Source organism: Channa argus, chromosome 18 (assembly GCF_033026475.1).
Source record: "Channa argus isolate prfri chromosome 18, Channa argus male v1.0, whole genome shotgun sequence".
In the NCBI taxonomy this organism is placed as follows: domain Eukaryota; kingdom Metazoa; phylum Chordata; class Actinopteri; order Anabantiformes; family Channidae; genus Channa; species Channa argus.
The window spans coordinates 448,013-469,022 of NC_090214.1; the positions used below are offsets into that span (position 1 = coordinate 448,013).

General features: G+C 39.9%; 3 protein-coding genes across 5 annotated transcripts; 2 read left to right on the plus strand and 1 right to left on the minus strand.

The window, feature by feature from the left end:
- The first annotated feature begins 1,972 nt into the window (after positions 1 to 1,972).
- Positions 1,973 to 6,821, plus strand: LOC137104137 (uncharacterized). 2 transcript variants are annotated; one of them, XM_067485015.1, is made up of 4 exons: positions 2,048 to 2,068; positions 2,423 to 2,495; positions 3,353 to 3,513; positions 4,550 to 6,821. In XM_067485015.1, exons 3-4 carry the CDS (start codon positions 3,455 to 3,457, stop codon positions 6,195 to 6,197), a joined length of 1,707 nt encoding a protein of 568 aa, XP_067341116.1. In that variant the 5' UTR covers positions 2,048 to 2,068; positions 2,423 to 2,495; positions 3,353 to 3,454; the 3' UTR covers positions 6,198 to 6,821. The 2 variants fall into 2 exon arrangements, with proteins under 2 accessions (XP_067341117.1, XP_067341116.1); XM_067485016.1 differs by lacking the exon at positions 3,353 to 3,513 and having other exon boundaries at positions 1,973 to 2,068.
- A 2,115-nt stretch (positions 6,822 to 8,936) lies between these two features.
- LOC137104139 (uncharacterized) lies at positions 8,937 to 13,786 on the plus strand. 2 transcript variants are annotated; one of them, XM_067485019.1, is made up of 4 exons: positions 9,012 to 9,032; positions 9,387 to 9,459; positions 10,317 to 10,477; positions 11,515 to 13,786. In XM_067485019.1, exons 3-4 carry the CDS (start codon positions 10,419 to 10,421, stop codon positions 13,160 to 13,162), a joined length of 1,707 nt encoding a protein of 568 aa, XP_067341120.1. In that variant the 5' UTR covers positions 9,012 to 9,032; positions 9,387 to 9,459; positions 10,317 to 10,418; the 3' UTR covers positions 13,163 to 13,786. The 2 variants fall into 2 exon arrangements, with proteins under 2 accessions (XP_067341121.1, XP_067341120.1); XM_067485020.1 differs by lacking the exon at positions 10,317 to 10,477 and having other exon boundaries at positions 8,937 to 9,032.
- Positions 13,787 to 17,227: 3,441 nt separating this feature from the next.
- On the minus strand, positions 17,228 to 19,926 carry LOC137103629 (ladderlectin-like). The gene is made up of 7 exons (XM_067484136.1): positions 19,829 to 19,926; positions 19,675 to 19,740; positions 19,495 to 19,516; positions 19,041 to 19,111; positions 18,714 to 18,848; positions 18,015 to 18,126; positions 17,228 to 17,513 (listed from the first exon to the last, which is right to left on the minus strand). Exons 2-7 carry the CDS (start codon positions 19,738 to 19,740, stop codon positions 17,437 to 17,439), a joined length of 483 nt encoding a protein of 160 aa, XP_067340237.1. The 5' UTR covers positions 19,829 to 19,926; the 3' UTR covers positions 17,228 to 17,436.
- Positions 19,927 to 21,010: the final 1,084 nt, after the last annotated feature.

Consider the following 21,010-nt stretch of genomic DNA (forward strand, 5'->3'; position numbering starts at 1 on the left):
CATCTGATTTTGCAGATCAACATCCATTATGTCTCTGGTTGTTGGTTGTGTTCAGAATCACAGCTCTTGGTTACAGTCAGAGAAAGATTGTGATCTGGATTAATACAGAAAAACTTCACACAGTCACTTCACACATTTATTAACCCTAAAGGAAGTGGCTTTGCTGTCTAAAGCACATGCAGGACTTGTGTCAAACCCAGTTCTGTCATGTGACAGTCCAACCAAGGTCTGAGCATTTAAAAGCAGTTGTAGGTCGATCGCACACTCTGATCCTGAAGGTGGTGGTAATGCACCAGAAAGCTGTTTGCTAATGGCCAATAAATATCAGAAAACAGGCTTTTAGCGCTACTCACACTAGGCCGTCCGTACCATCCCCAGGGACGTATAACGCCAAAGTCCGGTTGGTTAAATTAATGTGATCCCTCTGAGCCGTGCTCGGGCATGGTTCAGCATACAGCAGCAGTGGACAGTGATTTAGTAGGATCACAAAGTGGGCCAGAACACTGAACTGCAGGAGCGCTTCATTAGAAAATAAGAGCGCTGGGGCACATATTGCTATAGCACAATGTGAGTGCAGGCCACTGGGAAGTGGGGACAAAACAACAACATGGTACAAATGTGAATAATCGCTTAGGTTCAACAGGAATGTCTGCTGAATGTCTTTCCAGATATAACGTGACAACATCATATTGTCTCTTTTGGGTGCTCACTTGTTCTGCATCATTTCCACTGAGACATCCTGGTGCTGCAGTCAAAAGGTGTTGGTCAGAACTTTGAGATGAGAGACAGCAGTTGGTTTCCTGTTTGATTCCTTAGTCAATGTTATTGACATTATTCAGTGCTCTTTATCTGATTTAACCCACACAACAATCTGTCGCTAACTCTCTCGCCTAAATCTAAGCAGAAGCAACGTGCAACATTGCAAAATAATGATTTACTGAGCCTCCAAGCATGTGGACCTACATTCAAAGCAGGTGGGTTAAAAAAGGTCTTTGAAGAGCAAACTCTATTGTCATCAACTAAAGAGTGATTCATGTTGGTTTTCACAGTGGAATCATTATACTGAGATTCTGAGACCAGGTGATGGTTAAATCCACTTGATAACAATGACATGTCCAACCTCAGCCTCCACAGTCTGATAGAGGAGTTTGAGAGACATGTTTTTCCTCTTTTCCTTTCACTTTGTTGAACAAACACACACACACACACACACACACACACACACACACACACTTTTCTTTGAAACTTGTGATTTCAGGGAAATGATGATGGGAGGTAGGATTCACAGTTTCAGTTTCACTTTCTGTGTCCTCCTGCCTCTTTTGCACTTTGTCTTATCTGCAGCCTCCCCTGTTGTTCCCAACCAGACCATTTCAGGGGGCTTTCATTAATAACTATAGAGCATTTGTAAAAATAATTAGTTCAGTACTTTCAATTCACAACAACAACAAGGATGATGATGGGCCTTGTTTGACGTGCTGAACATAATTGATCCACTGAGGTCCAAAGTATGTTTACGTTCAAAGATTTATTTGCAACAAAATTGAAACCAATTGAAAATCAATAAAGATCAAATCATTACGAGAGCAGTCTAGAAAGAAATATAGGGACCCACTCACCCTCTTTCCTACCGGAAGGTAACCAGGGGTATATGAAGCCTAATAAGCCATCAGCCTCTTTGAACCCAAATGTGCCATGTAACAATGATAACAAAATGACAGATAACACCAAATCAAATCTGACTTAATTCCAAATGGCTCCTAAAAATTTTATCTCATGAAATGAAATTTATTCTAGTATAATTTATCACTTTAATTAAAAAATGTTATGCTAACTCTTATCCCCTCTATCAGCCATTCTAAACCTTTTAGATGGATAAAGCTTTTATTTTACTCCAAAAATCTACATTACAGTCTCTGAGTCTGTTTCTGTGAAATCATGTGACCACTCAGTGCCTGCCCTCTCTGCAGCAGCAGCAGCAGATATAAACCCTCCAAACACCGCAGACTCACCGCAGAGTCTTCTGTGCTGTCTGCCTCTTCAGCATCACAGCTTCCTGAAACAACAGGTAAGATTACGTTTTAAGATATAATATAGGGGAAATCCTAAGTAGTAGTAGACAGAGTAGGAAAGAAACTCCAGGGTATTAATAAATGAAAGACTCTGTTCTTAAGATTCTATATAACTAAGCTGCAAATGCATTTTTAATGTGCTGTGGAGACATTAGTGGTGCAGGAACTATTCCAGTGACTGTTCTGAGCTGATGTAGCATTTACTTTTTATCAGACATAACAAACCATGGTGGACTCATGTACTTAATGCCACCTAGTGACACTTGTAACATCCAGTTGTTGCAGTTCAGTTAAACAGGAACATAATTTGTGTAGCAGAAGCTGTTAATAATTTTTATTCTCATCCACAGGCCAAACACTATCAAACCTGTGTGATTTTCACTGTGGAGAGCTCTGAATCAGCCTCGTGATGGCAGCAACACTGTGAGTAACACTGGATAAATACACTTTTAATGTACCATATATGCAGATTATCAGCAAGTTTCTACAGAAATATTACAGCACATACACTTGTATTTCTGATAAAATTGTCCTGTTTGTTTTACATCTCACTGTGTTCTAACCACAGCTGATAACCTGGATCGGGTGTGTTCTGTTAATCAGAAGCTGGGGGAGGACAAAATGAATTGGTATCTTCCAGCTTCTAACTGATTACCAAACCTGATTCAGGTAATCAGCTGTGATCCGGAGGATGATGGATGCAGTGTTGCACTGGATTGTTTTCCATTGAATTATATTTTACTATGAAATAATACTTCATATTACTACAAATATTGATAAATATTTGCTAAAACTTTTGGATTATATTCAATTCAGATATGAAAGCAATTCTTCATTGGTAACATTTTGCTGCTTGATAACAGCAGGACAATTGTTGGGTATAATTAATATATTAATTTATTGTTTGCTTGGTTAATATCATGGTCAAATGTGTAGATGGACAACATGACAGCATTTCAGAGGTGAAACCATTTCAAGTCATAGTTGCTATACAGGTCATGAACCTTCCCCCTCCATGTTTTACCTTTGTAGATACACATTAGCACCACAGTTATTACCATTAAATGAGATAGAAACAGGTACTTTGTTCAGCTTTCTTTCATGTTTAGTACACAGAAACTACACTTAGTGTTTCTGGGGAATTAGGTGGAGCTCTTGGCTCATAATGTGGAAACCGAACATGTGCTTTTTAAAAAACAAAACAAAACAAACCATATACCATTATAAACCCATAAACCCATTTAAAACCACATAACCATAACAATTCCCCCTTGAACCAGCCCTAGGCAACAGTGGAGAGGAAAAACTCTCTTTAACGGGAGAAACCTCCAGCAGAACCAGGCTCAGGGTGGGCGGCCATCTGCCTTGACCGGTTGAGGTGAATGGAAAGTGGAGAAAGAAAAGAAAAGAGCAACAAAAGCAGCAACCACACATCGGGCAGGTTGGTAGGACCAGTAGCTGCACACTGGAAGACACACAGCTTCAAAGCCGGGGACACCTGCAGAAAGGGACAGAGAGAGGAGACAGAGAAGGACAAAGACAACTACAGGAGAAAACACAGAGTTAATGTCATACAGTGGTGACAATTTTGGGGTGAGAGGAGAGAGGCAATAAGTGTGTCTGGGGGATAGTTGCTTAAATAAAGGAAAACCAATGGAGAGAAGGAATTACAGTCGTCCAACCTAGAGGTAACAAATGCATGGACCAGTTTTGAGACAGGATGCTCCTAATTTTGGCAATGTTCTGTAGGTGGAAGAAGGCTGTTCTAGAGATTTGTTTTATGTGAGATAAAAGACAAATCCTGGTCAAAAATAACTCCAAGGTTCCTTGCAGTAGTACTGGAGGCCAGACTTTTGCCATCTAGAGTAACAATATGGTTGGACATCATATTTCAGAGATTTTTGGGCCCAAATACCATGACTTCAGTTCAACCTGTTGCATTTACTGTCAACACATTAATAAAACTGTTATAGTGTTAATATACAAACATTACCCATATTAACTTGTCATTATGAAAATATTACTAACGTTGCAACAACAATTAGTTCCAAAACATTACCCCACTATCACTGAGCTGTACAGGGGCTATCAACTATCAAATTATTTGCAAAAAGGAAACCATCTAAAAACATGTAATTCTTTTCCTTTGGGCTGTTCCCTTTCAGGGGTCACCCCAGAGAATCATGTGCCTCCATCTAACTCCGTCCTCTGCATCCTTTTCTCTCACACCAACTAACTTTATGTCCTCTCTCACTACATCCTGTGTGTCATGATCAGCTTGTTAAATTTGCTCTGACCTTAATGTTGGATGCCCTTCCTGATACCACCCTTTGCATTTATCCAGACTTGGGACTGGCACAAGAAGACACTGGCCTGTGCCACCTTGTGGTTGCATTCATCTAAAAACATGTACATAATATTTAAATGTATAATGGGCAAATTACACAATTATTTTTTTTGTATTTTTTTTTTTACAGGAACATTAAAATTCCATCCAAGTACAAGGACATAGTCTCCAAAAGGGATCTGATCAGTCCAGGATCTCCGGCTATTTACCAGCTGAGACCAAAGGAGAAAAAGTTTGGAAATTTGAGAAGAATGACTGTTGGTGAAAAAAATCTGAAAAAGACAAATAAAACCATTTTACTTGTAGGTGAAACAGGAGCAGGAAAATCTACTCTGATCAACGCTCTGGTGAATTTCGCCATGGGAGTGACATTTGAGGACAACATCTGGTTTGAGATCGTAGAGGAGGGGGAGGAGAAAGGGGAGTTTGAAAGTCAGACATCAGATGTGATCGTGTACGAGATCTCGGACTTTCAAGAAAACACACTTCCCTACTCTCTGACCATCATCGATACTCCTGGATATGGAAGCACCAGAGGGATTGAACATGATGTTATTGTCAGTCAGAGATTATTGGACTTGTTCAGCTCAAACGACGGAGTTCATGAAATTAATGCAGTGGGACTGGTGATGATGGCGACTGTTACTCGGCTGAATGAGCGACTGAGATACATCTTTGATTCAGTGGTGTCTCTGTTTGGAAAAGAAATGGAGAAGAACATCATAGCTCTGATCACACACTCCGATGGAAGAACTCCTAAAAAGGCTCTGCGAGCTCTTGAAGCTGCAAACATTAAATGTGCCAAAAATGAGATGAATCAGCCTGTTCACTTTATGTTTGATAACTGCCAAGATGAAGGGAGAGAGGAGGAGGAGCAGAGTCTTAAACGATCCTATGACATCACACTTACAGGGATGGTGCACTTGACTGACTTTCTAGAAGGAACTGTACCTCAAATGCTGGGAACCACTGTGGATGTTTTGAATTCCCGCATCAGACTGACGGCCTGCATCCACAACCTGCAGGACAGAATCGAGCTGATAGAACTGAAACAAACAGAGATCCAACAGACTGATGATGCGCTTAAGAATTATGAAACAGACCTGAAGCATCAAGAGTTCATTGTTGAAGTTGATGAACCATATAAATTTCAAGAGAAAATTAAAGGTGGGAATTGGTTTTTGGGTTTGTTTTATGAAGGTGCTACCTCCTGTACCGTGTGTGAGGAGACTTGTCACTATCCGTGCACAACAGCCCCGAGTGCTGAACAATGTAAGGTCATAAAAAAAGGCTGCTGCACTGTTTGTACCAGGAAATGTCCTGTGTCAAAACACGTGAAGACAGAGTGGAGGTATGTGAACAAGACAAGAAGAGTTAGGAAGACCTTGGAAGAGTTAAAACATAAATATGAAGTAAAGCACAATGAGAAGAACACCCTTTTGTTGGCTCTGAGGGAGGAGAAGAAGAAGCTGGAATCCGAGAAACATTTTTGGCTAGAAGAGTCATACCAGCATGTTGTCAAACTGGAAAAGATCGCTCTAAATGTAGTTTCAGTGTCCACCTATGTCCATCTGGACGTCCTGATTGAGAAGATGAGGGAGAAAGGAGACAAAGTGAAGGTCCAGAAACTGGAGCAGGTGAAAAGTCAAAACCAAGTAGATGAAGGAGTTCAGAGAATGTTTGACTACATGTTTGGCAGAATGGGAGCAGCTCGTAAAGCTGTGTCCAACGCAGCTAATTCAATCACAGAGCAATATAAATACTGGAGATACGAATGATGATGAACAAACCGATGGCAGAAAATATGCACAGTAAAATCTGATCAAGTGTAACTGGAACTTGTTAAATGACATGAAGAAAAAAAGTGTAATTGTTTAAAAAATGACTGTGCAGTGGTGAAAAAATATGAATATCACATACAGTAAATAACAGAACAAAATGAATGTTGTAGAGTTGAGCTGTTCTTATTTATAAGTATCCAGTGAATCTTCCTGTGCTCATTGTTGTCTTGTTTCCATGGTGATACACTGCGGCCACTGACTGCATATCTGTGCATAAAACCAGGAGGCAATAGGCCCTAAATATGGCAGTGTTTTGGCTAAACTGCACAAATTATGTTTAAGTAGGAGGTAATTTGTGTTTATGTGTAACATCAGTGAACATTTAATAAAGGTTAAACACATGTTATGCTTTCTATATTCCAACAGGTTTAAATTCATATTGATGATATATTCAGATTTCATATATTTTAAATCTTAATTCTTTGTATCAAAACAAATTGTTTCATCTGTTGTTGTGTTTTGGCTTCATGCAGCTCACATTAGACCATTATCTCAGATGATCTCAAAGAACTTATTTTTACATTTTATGTGTATCATAAATAAATGTGCTGATCTAATCAAGTTTTGTAGTGTTTTCAGTGGTTACTAAATGTTTGTTTCTGTGGTATCTGCAGTTTGGTATTATGGCCACCACACTAACACATATGGTTTGATTTTATAGATACATCGTAAAGTACACTGGTTCAAGTCAGTTCCACCCAGTGTAACAGCTGTTAGGTTGATTGAATTAGATTTAACTTTGGGTCTGGAGTCAACTGAAGTGTTTGCTGTGGATCTACAACAGGCACATAGACTGTGTTTATGGGTTTTCTTTAAAGTAATATTTGCCTCTTCGCAAGGTGATGTAAAACTACAATCCAAAGAAGAACCTTTGGCTTTAAAGTGAAGTAAACTAGAGGAGTTAACATGAGCAGGAGTGGGAGGAAAACAACAAACTAAAAGTCAGTCATGAACATTTACATTACATTTAGTCATTTAGCAGACACTTTTATCCAAAGCCACCTACAAGTGAGGAACAAGGCAGCAAAAATCTCAGTCAAGGAGAAAACATCAAAGAAAAGTCCTATCAGTTTACGAGATGCAAGTACGAGAAAGAGCAGAAAGGAATTTTTTTTTTTTTTTTTTAAGAGATTTAAGTGCATAGGAAGATGCGGAAGAGTTCTGTTTTCAGCAGTTTCTTGAATATTGGGAGAGAGTCAGCTGAGCGTGCAGCGTTTGGTAGCTCGTTCCACCATCGTGGGATCATTGCGCTAAACAGTTTTGCTTGGTGTCTTCTGTGCGGTGCTGATGAACCATGTCCTCATTCCTGATCCTGTCCATCCTCATCACTCCCAAAGAGAACCTCATCATCTTAAGCTCTGCTACCTCCAGTTCTGTCTACTGTCTTTTCTTCAGTGCCACTGTCTCTAAGCCGAACAACATCTCTGGTCTCACCACCGTCTTGAACATCTTTCCTTTCATTCTCGCTGATACTCTTTTATCACACAACACACCTGACACTTTTCTCCACCCGTTCCAACCTGCTTGCACTCGCCTCTTCACCTCTTTTCAACACTCTCAGTTGCTCTGAACCGTTGACCCTAAGTACTTAAAGTCCTGCACCTTCTTCACCTCTGCTCCCTGTAGCCTCACCGTTCAACCTGGGTCCCTCTCATTCACACATGTATTCTGTCTTACTGCGGCTAAGCTTCATTCCTCTGTTTTCCAGAGCAGACCTCCACCTCTCTAGATTTTCCTCCACTTGCTCCCTGCTCTCACTACAAATCACATCATGTCATCTGCAAACATCATAGTCCATGGAGATTCCCGTCTAACCTCATCTGTCAGCCTGTCCATCACCAGAGCAAACAAGAAGGGGCTCAGAGTCGATCCTTGATGCAGACCCAACTCTACTTGAACAAACACACACACACACACACACACACACACACACACACTTTTCTTTGAAACTTGTGATTTCAGGGAAATGATGATGGGAGGTAGGATTCACAGTTTCAGTTTCACTTTCTGTGTCCTCCTGCCTCTTTTGCACTTTGTCTTATCTGCAGCCTCCCCTGTTGTTCCCAACCAGACCATTTCAAGGGGCTTTCATTAATAACTATAGAGCATTTGTAAAAATAATTAGTTCAGTACTTTCAATTCACAACAACAACAAGGATGATGATGGGCCTTGTTTGACGTGCTGAACATAATTGATCCACTGAGGTCCAAAGTATGTTTACGTTCAAAGATTTATTTGCAACAAAATTGAAACCAATTGAAAATCAATAAAGATCAAATCATTACGAGAGCAGTCTAGAAAGAAATATAGGGACCCACTCACCCTCTTTCCTACCGGAAGGTAACCAGGGGTATATGAAGCCTAATAAGCCATCAGCCTCTTTGAACCCAAATGTGCCATGTAACAATGATAACAAAATGACAGATAACACCAAATCAAATCTGACTTAATTCCAAATGGCTCCTAAAAATTTTATCTCATGAAATGAAATTTATTCTAGTATAATTTATCACTTTAATTAAAAAATGTTATGCTAACTCTTATCCCCTCTATCAGCCATTCTAAACCTTTTAGATGGATAAAGCTTTTATTTTACTCCAAAAATCTACATTACAGTCTCTGAGTCTGTTTCTGTGAAATCATGTGACCACTCAGTGCCTGCCCTCTCTGCAGCAGCAGCAGCAGATATAAACCCTCCAAACACCGCAGACTCACCGCAGAGTCTTCTGTGCTGTCTGCCTCTTCAGCATCACAGCTTCCTGAAACAACAGGTAAGATTACGTTTTAAGATATAATATAGGGGAAATCCTAAGTAGTAGTAGACAGAGTAGGAAAGAAACTCCAGGGTATTAATAAATGAAAGACTCTGTTCTTAAGATTCTATATAACTAAGCTGCAAATGCATTTTTAATGTGCTGTGGAGACATTAGTGGTGCAGGAACTATTCCAGTGACTGTTCTGAGCTGATGTAGCATTTACTTTTTATCAGACATAACAAACCATGGTGGACTCATGTACTTAATGCCACCTAGTGACACTTGTAACATCCAGTTGTTGCAGTTCAGTTAAACAGGAACATAATTTGTGTAGCAGAAGCTGTTAATAATTTTTATTCTCATCCACAGGCCAAACACTATCAAACCTGTGTGATTTTCACTGTGGAGAGCTCTGAATCAGCCTCGTGATGGCAGCAACACTGTGAGTAACACTGGATAAATACACTTTTAATGTACCATATATGCAGATTATCAGCAAGTTTCTACAGAAATATTACAGCACATACACTTGTATTTCTGATAAAATTGTCCTGTTTGTTTTACATCTCACTGTGTTCTAACCACAGCTGATAACCTGGATCGGGTGTGTTCTGTTAATCAGAAGCTGGGGGAGGACAAAATGAATTGGTATCTTCCAGCTTCTAACTGATTACCAAACCTGATTCAGGTAATCAGCTGTGATCCGGAGGATGATGGATGCAGTGTTGCACTGGATTGTTTTCCATTGAATTATATTTTACTATGAAATAATACTTCATATTACTACAAATATTGATAAATATTTGCTAAAACTTTTGGATTATATTCAATTCAGATATGAAAGCAATTCTTCATTGGTAACATTTTGCTGCTTGATAACAGCAGGACAATTGTTGGGTATAATTAATATATTAATTTATTGTTTGCTTGGTTAATATCATGGTCAAATGTGTAGATGGACAACATGACAGCATTTCAGAGGTGAAACCATTTCAAGTCATAGTTGCTATACAGGTCATGAACCTTCCCCCTCCATGTTTTACCTTTGTAGATACACATTAGCACCACAGTTATTACCATTAAATGAGATAGAAACAGGTACTTTGTTCAGCTTTCTTTCATGTTTAGTACACAGAAACTACACTTAGTGTTTCTGGGGAATTAGGTGGAGCTCTTGGCTCATAATGTGGAAACCGAACATGTGCTTTTTAAAAAACAAAACAAAACAAACCATATACCATTATAAACCCATAAACCCATTTAAAACCACATAACCATAACAATTCCCCCTTGAACCAGCCCTAGGCAACAGTGGAGAGGAAAAACTCTCTTTAACGGGAGAAACCTCCAGCAGAACCAGGCTCAGGGTGGGCGGCCATCTGCCTTGACCGGTTGAGGTGAATGGAAAGTGGAGAAAGAAAAGAAAAGAGCAACAAAAGCAGCAACCACACATCGGGCAGGTTGGTAGGACCAGTAGCTGCACACTGGAAGACACACAGCTTCAAAGCCGGGGACACCTGCAGAAAGGGACAGAGAGAGGAGACAGAGAAGGACAAAGACAACTACAGGAGAAAACACAGAGTTAATGTCATACAGTGGTGACAATTTTGGGGTGAGAGGAGAGAGGCAATAAGTGTGTCTGGGGGATAGTTGCTTAAATAAAGGAAAACCAATGGAGAGAAGGAATTACAGTCGTCCAACCTAGAGGTAACAAATGCATGGACCAGTTTTGAGACAGGATGCTCCTAATTTTGGCAATGTTCTGTAGGTGGAAGAAGGCTGTTCTAGAGATTTGTTTTATGTGAGATAAAAGACAAATCCTGGTCAAAAATAACTCCAAGGTTCCTTGCAGTAGTACTGGAGGCCAGACTTTTGCCATCTAGAGTAACAATATGGTTGGACATCATATTTCAGAGATTTTTGGGCCCAAATACCATGACTTCAGTTCAACCTGTTGCATTTACTGTCAACACATTAATAAAACTGTTATAGTGTTAATATACAAACATTACCCATATTAACTTGTCATTATGAAAATATTACTAACGTTGCAACAACAATTAGTTCCAAAACATTACCCCACTATCACTGAGCTGTACAGGGGCTATCAACTATCAAATTATTTGCAAAAAGGAAACCATCTAAAAACATGTAATTCTTTTCCTTTGGGCTGTTCCCTTTCAGGGGTCACCCCAGAGAATCATGTGCCTCCATCTAACTCCGTCCTCTGCATCCTTTTCTCTCACACCAACTAACTTTATGTCCTCTCTCACTACATCCTGTGTGTCATGATCAGCTTGTTAAATTTGCTCTGACCTTAATGTTGGATGCCCTTCCTGATACCACCCTTTGCATTTATCCAGACTTGAGACTGGCACAAGAAGACACTGGCCTGTGCCACCTTGTGGTTGCATTCATCTAAAAACATGTACATAATATTTAAATGTATAATGGGCAAATTACACAATTATTTTTTTTGTATTTTTTTTTTTTACAGGAACATTAAAATTCCATCCAAGTACAAGGACATAGTCTCCAAAAGGGATCTGATCAGTCCAGGATCTCCGGCTATTTACCAGCTGAGACCAAAGGAGAAAAAGTTTGGAAATTTGAGAAGAATGACTGTTGGTGAAAAAAATCTGAAAAAGACAAATAAAACCATTTTACTTGTAGGTGAAACAGGAGCAGGAAAATCTACTCTGATCAACGCTCTGGTGAATTTCGCCATGGGAGTGACATTTGAGGACAACATCTGGTTTGAGATCGTAGAGGAGGGGGAGGAGAAAGGGGAGTTTGAAAGTCAGACATCAGATGTGATCGTGTACGAGATCTCGGACTTTCAAGAAAACACACTTCCCTACTCTCTGACCATCATCGATACTCCTGGATATGGAAGCACCAGAGGGATTGAACATGATGTTATTGTCAGTCAGAGATTATTGGACTTGTTCAGCTCAAACGACGGAGTTCATGAAATTAATGCAGTGGGACTGGTGATGATGGCGACTGTTACTCGGCTGAATGAGCGACTGAGATACATCTTTGATTCAGTGGTGTCTCTGTTTGGAAAAGAAATGGAGAAGAACATCATAGCTCTGATCACACACTCCGATGGAAGAACTCCTAAAAAGGCTCTGCGAGCTCTTGAAGCTGCAAACATTAAATGTGCCAAAAATGAGATGAATCAGCCTGTTCACTTTATGTTTGATAACTGCCAAGATGAAGGGAGAGAGGAGGAGGAGCAGAGTCTTAAACGATCCTATGACATCACACTTACAGGGATGGTGCACTTGACTGACTTTCTAGAAGGAACTGTACCTCAAATGCTGGGAACCACTGTGGATGTTTTGAATTCCCGCATCAGACTGACGGCCTGCATCCACAACCTGCAGGACAGAATCGAGCTGATAGAACTGAAACAAACAGAGATCCAACAGACTGATGATGCGCTTAAGAATTATGAAACAGACCTGAAGCATCAAGAGTTCATTGTTGAAGTTGATGAACCATATAAATTTCAAGAGAAAATTAAAGGTGGGAATTGGTTTTTGGGTTTGTTTTATGAAGGTGCTACCTCCTGTACCGTGTGTGAGGAGACTTGTCACTATCCGTGCACAACAGCCCCGAGTGCTGAACAATGTAAGGTCATAAAAAAAGGCTGCTGCACTGTTTGTACCAGGAAATGTCCTGTGTCAAAACACGTGAAGACAGAGTGGAGGTATGTGAACAAGACAAGAAGAGTTAGGAAGACCTTGGAAGAGTTAAAACATAAATATGAAGTAAAGCACAATGAGAAGAACACCCTTTTGTTGGCTCTGAGGGAGGAGAAGAAGAAGCTGGAATCCGAGAAACATTTTTGGCTAGAAGAGTCATACCAGCATGTTGTCAAACTGGAAAAGATCGCTCTAAATGTAGTTTCAGTGTCCACCTATGTCCATCTGGACGTCCTGATTGAGAAGATGAGGGAGAAAGGAGACAAAGTGAAGGTCCAGAAACTGGAGCAGGTGAAAAGTCAAAACCAAGTAGATGAAGGAGTTCAGAGAATGTTTGACTACATGTTTGGCAGAATGGGAGCAGCTCGTAAAGCTGTGTCCAACGCAGCTAATTCAATCACAGAGCAATATAAATACTGGAGATACGAATGATGATGAACAAACCGATGGCAGAAAATATGCACAGTAAAATCTGATCAAGTGTAACTGGAACTTGTTAAATGACATGAAGAAAAAAAGTGTAATTGTTTAAAAAATGACTGTGCAGTGGTGAAAAAATATGAATATCACATACAGTAAATAACAGAACAAAATGAATGTTGTAGAGTTGAGCTGTTCTTATTTATAAGTATCCAGTGAATCTTCCTGTGCTCATTGTTGTCTTGTTTCCATGGTGATACACTGCGGCCACTGACTGCATATCTGTGCATAAAACCAGGAGGCAATAGGCCCTAAATATGGCAGTGTTTTGGCTAAACTGCACAAATTATGTTTAAGTAGGAGGTAATTTGTGTTTATGTGTAACATCAGTGAACATTTAATAAAGGTTAAACACATGTTATGCTTTCTATATTCCAACAGGTTTAAATTCATATTGATGATATATTCAGATTTCATATATTTTAAATCTTAATTCTTTGTATCAAAACAAATTGTTTCATCTGTTGTTGTGTTTTGGCTTCATGCAGCTCACATTAGACCATTATCTCAGATGATCTCAAAGAACTTATTTTTACATTTTATGTGTATCATAAATAAATGTGCTGATCTAATCAAGTTTTGTAGTGTTTTCAGTGGTTACTAAATGTTTGTTTCTGTGGTATCTGCAGTTTGGTATTATGGCCACCACACTAACACATATGGTTTGATTTTATAGATACATCGTAAAGTACACTGGTTCAAGTCAGTTCCACCCAGTGTAACAGCTGTTAGGTTGATTGAATTAGATTTAACTTTGGGTCTGGAGTCAACTGAAGTGTTTGCTGTGGATCTACAACAGGCACATAGACTGTGTTTATGGGTTTTCTTTAAAGTAATATTTGCCTCTTCGCAAGGTGATGTAAAACTACAATCCAAAGAAGAACCTTTGGCTTTAAAGTGAAGTAAACTAGAGGAGTTAACATGAGCAGGAGTGGGAGGAAAACAACAAACTAAAAGTCAGTCATGAACATTTACATTACATTTAGTCATTTAGCAGACACTTTTATCCAAAGCCACCTACAAGTGAGGAACAAGGCAGCAAAAATCTCAGTCAAGGAGAAAACATCAAAGAAAAGTCCTATCAGTTTACGAGATGCAAGTACGAGAAAGAGCAGAAAGGAATTTTTTTTTTTTTTTTTTAAGAGATTTAAGTGCATAGGAAGATGCGGAAGAGTTCTGTTTTCAGCAGTTTCTTGAATATTGGGAGAGAGTCAGCTGAGCGTGCAGCGTTTGGTAGCTCGTTCCACCATCGTGGGATCATTGCGCTAAACAGTTTTGCTTGGTGTCTTCTGTGCGGTGCTGATGAACCATGTCCTCATTCCTGATCCTGTCCATCCTCATCACTCCCAAAGAGAACCTCATCATCTTAAGCTCTGCTACCTCCAGTTCTGTCTACTGTCTTTTCTTCAGTGCCACTGTCTCTAAGCCGAACAACATCTCTGGTCTCACCACCGTCTTGAACATCTTTCCTTTCATTCTCGCTGATACTCTTTTATCACACAACACACCTGACACTTTTCTCCACCCGTTCCAACCTGCTTGCACTCGCCTCTTCACCTCTTTTCAACACTCTCAGTTGCTCTGAACCGTTGACCCTAAGTACTTAAAGTCCTGCACCTTCTTCACCTCTGCTCCCTGTAGCCTCACCGTTCAACCTGGGTCCCTCTCATTCACACACATGTATTCTGTCTTACTGCGGCTAAGCTTCATTCCTCTGTTTTCCAGAGCAGACCTCCACCTCTCTAGATTTTCCTCCACTTGCTCCCTGCTCTCACTACAAATCACATCATGTCATCTGCAAACATCATAGTCCATGGAGATTCCCGTCTAACCTCATCTGTCAGCCTGTCCATCACCAGAGCAAACAAGAAGGGGCTCAGAGTCGATCCTTGATGCAGACCCAACTCTACTTGAACTCCTCTGTCACACCTACAGCACCTCAACACAGTCTTACAGCTCTCATACATGTCCTGCACCACTCTAACATACTTCTCTGCCGCTCCAGACGTCCTCATACAATACCACAGCTCCTCTCTCTGCACCCTGTGATACGCTTTTTCTAAATCTACGAAGACACAATGTAACTCCCTCTGACGTTCTTTGTACTTCTCCATCAGCATCCTCAAAGCAAATACTGCATCTGTTGTTCTCTTTCTAGGCATGAAACCATATTGCTCTTCACAAATGCTCACCTCTGCCCTTAGCCGAGCTTCCACTACTCTTTCCCACAACTTCATTGTGTGGCTCATCAGCTTTATTCCTCTGTAGTTGCCACAGCTCTGCACATCTCCCTTGTTCTTAAAAATTGGTACCAGTACACTTCTCCTCCAGTCCTCAGCATCCTCTCACTCTCCAAGATCTTGTTAAACGAACTAGTCAGAAACTCTACTGCCACCTCTCCTAGACACTTCCATACCTCCACAGGTATGTCATCAGGACCAACTGCCTTTCCACTCTTAATCCTCTTCAACGTCCTCCTCACTTCACTCTTACTAATCTTTGCTACTTCCTGCTCCACACCAGTCACCTCTTCTACTCTTCGTTCCCTTTCATTTTCCTCGTTCATCAACTCTTCAAAGTTCTCCTTCCATCTTCCCATCACACTCCTGGCACCTGTCAATACATTTCCATCCTTATCTTTAATCACACTAACCTGCTGCACATCCTTCCCATCTCTATCTCTTTGTCTTGCCAACCTGTACAAATCCACCTCTCCCTCTTTAGTGTCCAACTTAGCGTACAAGTCCTCATAAGCTCTTTCTTTGGCCTTTGCCACCTCTACCTTCACCTTACGCTGCATCTCACTGTACTCCTGTTTACTCTCTTCAGTCCTCTCAGTGTCCCACTTCTTCTTAGCTAACCTCTTTCTCTGTATACACTCCTGAACTTCCTCATTCCACCACCAAGTCCTCTGGTCCGCTTTCCTCTTTCCAGATGACACACCGAGTACCCTCCTACCTGTCTCCCTGATCACTTTAGCTGTAGTGGTCCAGTCATCTGGAAGCACCTCCAAAGCACCCAGAGTCTGTTTCAGTTCCTCCCTGAAAACTACACATTCTTCCTTTTTCAGCTTCAACAACCACTTCTTCCTATGCTCTGCCTTGGTCCTCTTCATCTTCCTCACCACCAGCATCATTTTACACACCACCATCCTGCGTTGTCTGGCTACACTCTCACCTACAAATACTTTACAGTCACTGATCTCTTTCAGATTACAACATCTACACAAGATGTAGTCTACCCGAGTGCCTCTACCTCCGCTCTTATATGTCTCCCTATGTTCCTGCCTTTTCTGGAAGTGTTCACTACAGCCATTTCCATCCTCTTTGCAAAGTCTACCACCATCTGTCCTTCTGCGTTCCAACTTGAACCCTGCTCCTAAGCTTCTAGCCTTGCTATCTTTCCACCTGGTCTCCTGGACACACACTATATCCACCTTCCTTCTCTGCATCATGTCAATCAACTCTCTATCCTTCACTGTCATAGTCCCAAAATTCAAAGTCCCTACTGTCAGTCCTACATTCTTAGTTTTATATGTATTTTTAAACTCTTCAGTTTAATGATCCCATAATGGTGGCAGGAGCTACCAAACTCTGCACGCTCAGAAAACTCACTCACAATATTTAAAAAACTGCCGAAAACAGAACTCTTCCACACCTTCCTATGCACTTAAATGTATTTTTTTAATCTTCCTTTTTGTTCTTTCTTGCACCTCATGAAATATAAACACTTTTCTGATTGGATTGTGCTTTGATGTTTTCTCCTTGACTGAGATATTTGCTGCCTTGTACCTCACTTGTAAGTCACTTTGAATCAAAGCATTTGCTAAATGAATAAATGTAAATTTAAATGTTATGCAGAGCTGAGTAAGTTTTAAGTCTACTTGACACACAAGCTCTTTGTAACTATATATGGTAGAGAAAAACATTGATATATTAGTAAATCTGCCAAAAGCTGCATATGATCTATTTGTTGTAGTTCAAATAAAAGATATTATGGAAAGAAAGATTCCTCAGCTTGCTATGTATGTATGTTTATTGATTCAAGACAGGCAGAGAGATGTGTAGTACTACATTCAACACAGATAGAAATCCCAGAGTGAATTAAGTGAAATTAATTAAATGAAAGTGAATGAAAATCAGATTTGTCAACAGGTCTTCCATCAGTGATGTCATCGAGGCTAAACAGCCTAGTGGAAGTGACATCATCAGTGAGGATTTGGTGTCCTAGAGGTTGAGGTTTCTTTTGGCACAAACAAAGGGCATCCTCAGGTAACAGTTTGCGTCATTGACAAAATCTTGTCCTGTAGACAGAGGACACAGAGACACAGTTAAACCATTGAGTTGTTTTTCCTTCACTGGTGTAAAAATCATAAAACACAGTACTAATATCAATTTAAGGCCACGTGGATTTATCAGTTAGGAAAAACCCTTTTACTGTCTTGAAATCTGAGAACTGATTTCTGTGGAACACAGCTGACAAATTTAATAAAATGCTTCAGTATTTGATTTGATTTTTAAGTTGAATACATAGTTTGGATTTTGTATGTTACCCAACACTTTGTTGTCTTTAGCCTCATGAAACATATTTCAGTCTGTCCCCACTGTTTATGTTGGACAGTTCATTCTTGACCTTGGAAACAGCTGAAGACAGCATTGGGTAACAATGTAATGATTGTACATGCTAATTATTCATTGGAGAGGGGGAAGTATTTATTTTACTCTGACACCTGCCTGCATCCATATATTTCCAAGCTGTTTCTCAATAAAAACTACAAACAAGAACAAAACTTATTCATTCGTACCTCTGAGGTTTATGTGCATGCAGTTTTCACGTCCTCCTAAGTTGTTAGGCTCTCCTGGGCCCCATCTATTGAAATTAAACCTTGCCCCAGAACTCCACAGCCACACACGCTCCTGAGAGAAAGTGTTCAGAATAATTTGGTTAATTTTCTAAATTAATCATTCTACAGACATTAAAACCAACAAGACCTTTGTTCTTGTCCAAAATCCAATAAAAACACATCAGTCAGACACACTGATCCACTGACATTTTTCTTCTGGTCAACAATAATAAAAATCGTCAAACAGCTGACGTCACTTACTATAGACCACTGTAAATTATATCTCAACCAAATGGCTTGGAATAAAAAAACCCGTCACCCAGTGGATCAGTGTGTCTGTCTGATGGGTTTTAATAGTTTTGGACAATAACAAAGGTCTACGGCACAGACAAACAAACTAATCCAGGCTGCAGACTGACAGTCACTAAATGTGAGCAGAGACAGTTTATTGTTGGTGTGATTGTCTGTATGGAGACTGTTGAAAATACAGTTAAATCAGAAAATGAGAGTTTTCCTTTGAGGGTCAGTTTACTTCTTTCTAACATTTCATTCACAAGCAAAGAGAAGAAAACTATAGTTATTTTATTTATGACAGCATCTTAAAGCTGCACCCAGTCTTCCAGTCCTGTGATCTGCTCTGCTTCCTCTTATCTCGTTTACCTTGGACGCATCAGTGCCTCCAACCCAAGTCTCAATGTTCCTTCCTGTTGCTCTGACAACCAACCCCCTGATGAAGTTGTAGACATCCGGAGTCCGGATTGTGGCCAGATTTGCATCAAGAGTTGTGCAAAAACGCTGAGACAAGATTCAAAATGAAAAACAAATTAACAAAGGGAATAAATGACTCAGATGAGGTCAAAGATTAAATGGAAAACAAAAAGAGACAATGTGAGAAGGACTGTTCACATCACTTGAGACTCAAAATGAGCGGTTCTTTAACTGAATGTCATTAATACTCTGATTCAGTTCTAGATGTTATTAAAGTACCTCAGCATCAGACCATTCCATCGGAGTGTTGTAGAACCGGTAAAGGCGATTGTCAAACCTGGACCAAGGTTCTGTAGGACAGATATCAATCTGTTAGTTCACAACATGTCAAAATACAGATAAATAATAAATCACTAAAACAAAGTTCAAATGCCAAATCAAATTTTCCAGATTTCTTGTTGGATCAGACCAAATAACTGAACCCACAGATCAGTTTAGCAGGTCCACCAAACTAAACCTCCTGTTCCCTGTTGGACTAACAGGTGTCTATTATCTTGTCTACACAATTTATACCAGTAGAACAACAAACTAAATCCTCCACAATGATGATCCAGAGGATTTTTTTTACAGGACTGTTGTAAAGCAAATCAAAATCTACAGTCAGTCCTGCAACCAGAACCAGAACTTGTTAACACCCTGAGCATTCACCACCATAAATGGAAGAACCACCAACCTCCATCTCTGACACATGTAGCCTGTGGATGGAAACAACACATTGTCAGAGATGAAAATCCAACACTGCTGAAGCAGTGAGTAGCACCATCATTAGACAATTCTTTATCCAAAAAACAATTTTATACTTGGATGTTGTTGTGAAAGAAGAAGAAAAAAGAAAAAAGAAAAAATTTATTACATTTGCTCCAGTCCACAGACCAATGGTCATACAGAGGACCACGATGAGATGAAGACCTGATGCCATCTGTGTCCAGAAAGTGAGACAAGTTATAGTGTCAGGACTGAGTGAATCCATAATCCATCATAAAATACTACAAGAGTTCAAACTGTACCTTGTTGTGATGATCAGAGGAGGTTTCACTCTCAGGAGCAGGTAGCAGGATGTATTGGAAAAGGGGAATCCAGTCTTTAAATACCTTCACTGGTACATCATTCACTGATCACAAGATACTTAGTTTTTGTAAGAAATATCACATTACATAGTGACCCCACCTTAAGTAAATGTCCAACTGCTCTTTAAACAATATTAAAACATTACATTCTGTAAATTTTATGCATCAGTTCTTGCAAATGAAATGGAAATAAAGACAAGGTGTTAAATGACAGTTTAAACTGGAGCAGCAGAAACAACAATCAATGAAATTTTAATATTACATTTCCTTTTTAACGTCCCACTAAACAAGGACACGTGCAAAGAGCGTCTATGTTAAGTTTGTGTCAGACCTCTGAGTCACCAGAGCCAAACGTCTTTTTAGGTTTTCTGAATGTTACGTTGAGACTCCCTCTAATGCAGCATTCAAGTGAGGACATACACACACACAGACACACGTTTCCATGTTTACTGTCCTTCCAAAGTTGTTCCTGTATTAACCTCAATGGGCCCTATTCTTAAGTCTCTATACTGAAACTTTAGTGATGATCTGTGAACATCCAAACCATCAAATTGTCTTTTTAGATGTTCACATATTTAACTTAGCAGAGACATAAAGTAAATTTACTTTACGTCCATTTCTCATCAGCTGGTCCAGGTCCCCCTGATGTCCAGCTGATGTTGCATATGATACAGGTACATTGTTCCAGTGGGTCCATAGGTAGAGGGTCAGGCTCGGATACAGAAGTTTCCAGGATCAACTCCCAGCCCACACACCAAGTTTGTCTTTGAGCGAGACACTTTTGAGCTTGAGCTAGATCCCCTAGATCCCCTGTGGCTGCGCAATGCTCTCACCAAGGCGAGAGGTTACATGTAAAATGACAAATCTTAGTGAAAATGTGCTCAGTGATGAGAATAAAGCTTCTTTTCTAAAAAGGAAAAAAAAAAATGTCTGATGTGATTCTGCATGTGGTCACCTGATACAAGTTTAGTATTTGGACATATTTCAAGGACTAATATGTTGGGTATTTGGAGGTCAGTGAACATCCAAAAGAAATTCTAAACAAAGAAATTAAGAACTGATCCACGCAAACAAACTGTCTATTCCCGATATGCAACAACCTTCACAATATGTCCTAAAAGA

Coding starts and splice junctions, on each gene's coding strand:
- LOC137104137 (XM_067485015.1), top strand. CDS start 3,455: ATGGAAAGTGGAGAAAGAAAAGAAAAGAGCAACAAAAGCAGCAACCAC. Junction 3,514..4,549: donor AGCAACCACACATCGGGCAG/GTTGGTAGGACC, acceptor TTTTTTTTACAG/GAACATTAAAATTCCATCCA.
- LOC137103629 (XM_067484136.1), bottom strand. CDS start 19,740: ATGGCATCAGGTCTTCATCTCATCGTGGTCCTCTGTATGACCATTGGT. Junction 19,112..19,494: donor TACATGTGTCAGAGATGGAG/GTTGGTGGTTCT, acceptor TCTGTCCTACAG/AACCTTGGTCCAGGTTTGAC. Junction 18,127..18,713: donor GAGGCACTGATGCGTCCAAG/GTAAACGAGATA, acceptor ACTTTCTCTCAG/GAGCGTGTGTGGCTGTGGAG.
- LOC137104139 (XM_067485019.1), top strand. CDS start 10,419: ATGGAAAGTGGAGAAAGAAAAGAAAAGAGCAACAAAAGCAGCAACCAC. Junction 10,478..11,514: donor AGCAACCACACATCGGGCAG/GTTGGTAGGACC, acceptor TTTTTTTTACAG/GAACATTAAAATTCCATCCA.